Below are 5,802 nucleotides of genomic sequence, written 5' to 3'. Positions count from 1 at the left end.
AGAGAATTTAAGAAAACAGAAGTAGGACATAGACGGCATGTTAGAAGTCCATCCAGGGATGCTAGAATCCTATGTTTTAATTGTAATACCTGGGTTGGTTGGTTGGTTTATGAGTTTTATGCTCAAAAGCCAAGCACTGGAGCATCAAGGGCTATTCAGCGCTATGAAAGCTAAAAGGCGGATGAAAGCTAAAAGTTCAGTGATTTCATTAAAAAGATAATAATAATAAAATTGAAAATTACAGTGAGTTATAATAGGTGATAAAACTTGATAAGCTTTAAAAATCTGACCACACGGGCTACTTCACAGCTATCATCAAGCAAGTCCGTCATGGACTTGCCTGTGATTGAACATGCTCGTCGTTCACGTTGAAAACACATGCACTCCGTTAAAAAGTGCTGTACAGTAATGTGAGCCTGACATGTACGGCAGAATGGTACCTGCCGCTCGTCGCCACCTGTCATTAAAAAACTGTGAGTCAGATGTATATGTCCGATTCGCAATCTGGTCAAGATGATGCTGTTCCTTCTATTTGGGCAATTGGATGATTCCCATTTCTTTATGAAGGGACGGATATTTTTTAGCTTCAAGTTGTCAGTTAAGGTGCTCCATCTATGCTGCCACTTATTTTGTATATGAGTGTGTATAATCTCCTTAAGGTCGCCATGTGGTATATGGACGGCAGTAGTCAGCTGTAGATCAGCTACTGCCGACTTTGAAGCTTTATCTGCCGTTTCATTCCCCATGACGCCAGTGTGACCAAGTACCCAACAAAAGTTCACCTTGGTACGTTTTCGTGAGTGCAGGAGGACCAGCCAATCTTGCACTTCTTGCACCAGTGGGTGAGTGGGCAAAAGTTGCTGAATAGAAGCTAAGACACTGTTGGAGTCTGTATAAATAATGAAACTTTGCTCGTTTGAGCAACTGTAGTAGATCTCTTTCACTGCCAGGAGTATTGCATAAGCTTCTGCAGTGAAATTTGAGCGAAGAGAGGGTAATTTACGTTTGATAATTTTTCCGTTAAAAACTGCAGCAGAGCCTACACCTTGCTTAGATTTAGAGCCATCGGTATAGACAGAGATAGAGGTGTTGTGTTTAGAGGAGTGTTCTAAGAATTGCGCCTTGACAGCCTGAGAGTCGTGGTGTTGTTTACCACCGGTACAAATGCAAATCTCCACAGGGGGTTTACACCAAGGAGGATACTTTGTTGGGCCTAATTTGGCTATAGTAGAGTCATAGAGACCGATCTCTCTAGATTCCTTCTCCAATCGAACCTCCAGTGGCTTAGGGATACGGGGCCTATTTGGAGAGACGTCGTAAGGGTTCATAACAAATTCAAAGTTGGAGTTATCCTTTGATGTCAAATATTTGGCCAAATATCGTAGTCCCAGCTCCTCTCTGCGTAAGGAAAGAGGTGGTACACCTGAGTCCACATATTGGCTGTCCACAGGGGAGGTACAATAGGCACCCGCGCAGATTCTCAGACCCAGATTGTGCACAACATCTAATTTTTCAAGGGTGGTTTTAGCAGCAGAGCCATATATCTGGCAAGCATAATCAATTTTGCTGAGGCAGAGAGTTTTATAGAGCCTTAATAAAATAGTACGATCGGCTCCCCAATCATAATGTGAGACAACTTTCAGAATGTTGGTGGACTGTCGTACTCTAACACATAAGTCGTTAACATGGGAAACGAATATGAGGCCCTTGTCAAAAATCACACCAAGGAACTTCACCTCACTCTCATATGGGAGGATAACTCCCTTCAAAAATAGAGTTGGTATCTCTTCTCGTTTCCTACACCTTGTAAATCTGATGGCCTTAGTTTTTTGAGGTGAGAACTTGAAACCTCTCCCGTCAGCCCATTTAGTGATTGCATTTATCGTAGCTTGTATTTTTCTACCAGCTTCAAGGGCTGTTGGGGCACTACAGTAAATAGCATGGTCATCAACAAATAGGGTACCCTGAACTGTCGGTGGTATTTGGTCCATGAGGCTATTAATGGCCACTGCAAATAGCGTAACACTTAACACGCTACCCTGGGGGACCCCCTCTTCCTGCAGATAAGATGATGAAAATACAGATCCAACTCGGACTTTTAGTCGTCGGTTTGATAAGAAGTTCTGTACAAATGCAAACATGTGGCCTCCAATGCCCCATGATGCCAGCTGATTCAAGATGCCACCCCGCCAGGTTGTGTCATAGGCCTTCTCTAAATCAAAGAACACACCAATGGTATGATGTCTTCTAGCTAAGGCATTTTGGATTTCTCTTGACAGTATTAGCAAAGGGTCAAGTGTGCTGCGATTCTTCCGGAATCCAAACTGCCTCTTTGACAGTAACTCTCTGGATTCTAGATACCAGACAGGTCTGTTATTAACCATTCTCTCAAAGAGTTTACAAAGACAGCTAGTGAGGGCAATAGGTCTATAGCTTCCTGGAAGTTCTGGGTTTTTCCCTGGCTTATGACAGGGGATTAGTATCGACAGATCCCAGGTATCAGGTGAAGAGTGTGTGGTCCATAGACCGTTATATACCGTAAGCAGGAACAGCTGTGAGCACTGGGGAAGGTTGGAAATCATCTCATATCTGATGTCATCATCACCAGGGGAAGTGAAGGCTGAGCTTGATAAAGCTTGTTTCATTTCATCGAAGGTGAAAGGTAGATTAAAGGACTCTGTATTGTTTGAAGGCGGAGGGAGAACTGTTGCCGAGTCACGATGTATTTGAAATTCAGGAGCATAATTAGCTGCACTTGAAACACTAGCGAAGTGGGCACCCAAGATGTCAGCAACCCTCTTCGGGTTGAGTACCGTTAGATTCTAAAACGGGCAAGGCAGCCGGTACAAATTTACCTTGTAATATACGGATTTTATTCCAAATCTGAGTCGTAGGGGTAGCGATGGTTAATTCCGAAACATATTTCTTCCAGGATTCACGCTTGACTTCTTTAAATATTTTCTTCTGTCTCGCACGGTTGGTTTATGTTATGAAGTTTTTGGCTAGTATGCCAAGCGCCGGAGCCTGGGGCCATTCAGCGCATATATATCTACTTATTCTTTAAAACATTTACTTGTTTCAATTCATCCACTCAATTTCTGTAAAAATTTAAATATGGTAGAACAAATCTATTTCCTTTAAAAAACATTTGATCCGATCTATGGGAGCGTCCTCTCCTAAAACTTTAGTGATGGTAAGCCCCTCTAGAAGATTGTTTCTTCTAGCAGACCTGAATCGTGGGCATTCCTTTAAAATGTGTTTTACTGTAATATTCTTTCGACAAGTGGGGCAGAGGGGAGCCTGTCTCTCCGCTCCAGTCGTCAACAGGTACTTGTGGGTTAAAAAGGTGTGCCCGATTCTAAGGCGAGTCATGACGATACCTGTCCTCCTGTCTCCCTGGAAATGACTCCAAGGGATGACAGAAGGTTTGATGGATCTGAGCTTTAGATTGTCATTTCCATTATTCCATTGAAGTTGCCACTGTTCTCTGGTGTAACTTCTAATGCGAATTTTAAAATCCATTTTGGGGATTTTGAGTTGGGAGATATGTGCCAGCCCAGCTGCTTCTTTAGCTGCAGTATCGGCTAACTCGTTTCCTTTTATTCCCACATGGGAAGGAACCCAGCAGAAGTTCACAGTTATTTTCTTTCTGTTACTGAGGAGGACCAGCCAATCTTGTATTTGTCCGATAATGGGGTTGACTGGAAATATTGATTTTATTGATGTTAAAATGCTCTTACAGTCTGTATATATGAATTTTTTTTGTCAGATGCATTGTTAAAAATATAAATTAATGCATTAAGAACTGCCAGCAGTTCTGCGGTAAAAGTAGAGATGTTAAAATGAGCTCTCTTTTTTATAATAGATTGAGGGGTAATCACTGGAGAAACCCACTCTGTCTGCAGTTTTTGATCCATCAGTGTATAGATTAGTTGCATCTGTGTGGGTTCTGCTGTGTTCAAGGAATTTACTTCTAAGTTCGGACTCTGGGCAGCTATTTTTCTTACACCAGAAAGTGCAAATGTTGATTTCGGGTCTACACCAGGGAGGGTATTTAGCTGGTAAACTTTCTTCGACGTGTAGAGGGATCAGGTCTATGTTCTTGGCACTATTTTCCAGTCTAAATTCCAGCGGTTTGGAGAGCTTAGGTCGAGTTGGAGCTCTGTCTTTGGGTGTTCTAACAAACTTGTAGTTGGGGTTGTTTTTGGATGACAGTACTCTTGTTAGGTATCTCAATCCTAGTTCCTGCCTTCTAATTGGGAGAGGAGGAATGCTGGCTTCAACATTTAGACTGTCTATGGGTGACGTTTTATACACACCTGTGCAGATGCGTATAGCGATGTTTCGGATGATATCTAGTTTTTCTAAGGTGGTTTTACAGGCGGCCCCATAGATTTGGCATCCATAATCTATTTTGCTTAGGCACAAAGCTTGGTATATTTGTAACAGAGTTGTTCTGTCAGCTCCCCAGTTGAAACGTGAAACTACTTTTAAGATGTTGAAGAGTTGTTTCACGTTGTGTATTATTTCATTAATGTGTGTATTAAAGTTTAGTTTTTTGTCGAGGCTTAGTCCTAGGCACTTGATCTGATCCTTGTATGGAAGAATAGTCTTCCAGCATTAGTGTTGGGATTTCTTCTCTTATCTTTCTTCGGCAGAAGCGGACTGCTTTAGTTTTCTCCGGGGAGAATTTAAAGCCTCTTTTTTCCGCCCATGCGGTGGTAGAGTTAATGGCAGTCTGTATTTTCTGGCTTGCCTCCAGTGCTGATGGTCTGCTACAGATTAGAACAATGTCGTCTGCATATGCCAAGCTATGCACTTCGATCGGTACTTATTCTAGTAGTCCATTGATGGCTATGTTTAACAGTGTTGGGCTGAGGACACTTCCTTGGGGTATGCCTTCCTCCTGGGTGTAAGGTGAAGAGAGAGATGAATCTACCCTTACTTTTAGGATACGATCAGTAAGAAAATCTTTAATTGCAAAGAACACATTTCCTCCTACACCCCATTCGGCAAGTTGTTTTAGAATGCCACCACGCCAGGTGGTGTCATATGCCTTTTCTAGATCGAAAAAGACTCCTATGGTTTGTGCTCTGTGTGGCGAAAGCATTCTGAATTTCTCGGGTAAGAAATATCAGTGGGTCTATAGTGCTTCTGTTTTTTCTGAAGCCAAACTGTCTGCTTGAGAGGAGATTTTTCGACTCTAATATCCAGACAAGACGCGTGTTGATCATTCGTTCGTATATTTTGCATACACAACTGGTTAGAGCAATGGGTCTATACCCTTGAGGGAGACTGTTTTTTTTTTTTCCTGGTTTTAGTATGGTTATAATGATCGAAGTCTTCCACGACTTTGGTGAAGATCCTGTAGTCCAAAAATTTGTTCAGTATATTTAGGAAAAATTCTTTGGTGCATGTAGGAAGATGTGAAATAATTGAGTAAATGATGTCATCCTCACCAGGTGAAGTTGGAGATGATAGAGGTATTGCGTGCTCTAGTTCAGTTAGTGTAAAGGGGAGATTATATGCCTCCGTGTTTTTACTTTTTGGAGGGACAACTATTGTACTTTCTCGAATTTTCCTGAAGAAGGGAGTGTAGTGGAGAGCACTTGAAATGTTTGTGATTGATTGATTGATTAATTAGAGTGGGCAAAAGCCCGGCACAGGGTCGTTAGACCATTCGTGCCACGGGATAAAATAGATAACGAGGTTAGAATATTGAATTCTAAAAATTAAAACAACTACAACGTTACTGTCTGATTAGTTATTAAAATAACCTACGAAATATATACGAAACCTAGA

General features: G+C 41.8%; 1 protein-coding gene across 1 annotated transcript; it reads right to left on the bottom strand.

The window, feature by feature from the left end:
• Positions 1 to 248: 248 nt before the first annotated feature.
• Positions 249 to 5,110, bottom strand: LOC143023361 (uncharacterized). Its single transcript, XM_076181880.1, has 3 exons — positions 4,946 to 5,110; positions 3,895 to 4,593; positions 249 to 2,822 (listed from the first exon to the last, which is right to left on the bottom strand). The coding sequence occupies exons 1-3, from the start codon at positions 5,108 to 5,110 to the stop codon at positions 249 to 251; spliced, it is 3,438 nt and encodes a 1,145-aa protein (XP_076037995.1).
• Between the last annotated feature and the right edge of the window lie 692 nt (positions 5,111 to 5,802).

The sequence above is a fragment of the Oratosquilla oratoria genome, unplaced genomic scaffold (genome assembly GCF_046742065.1).
Source record: "Oratosquilla oratoria isolate Oo_2021 unplaced genomic scaffold, ASM4674206v1 SCAFFOLD47, whole genome shotgun sequence".
Lineage (NCBI taxonomy): Eukaryota > Metazoa > Arthropoda > Malacostraca > Stomatopoda > Squillidae > Oratosquilla > Oratosquilla oratoria.
This window is presented reverse-complemented; position numbering and strand designations above follow the sequence as displayed.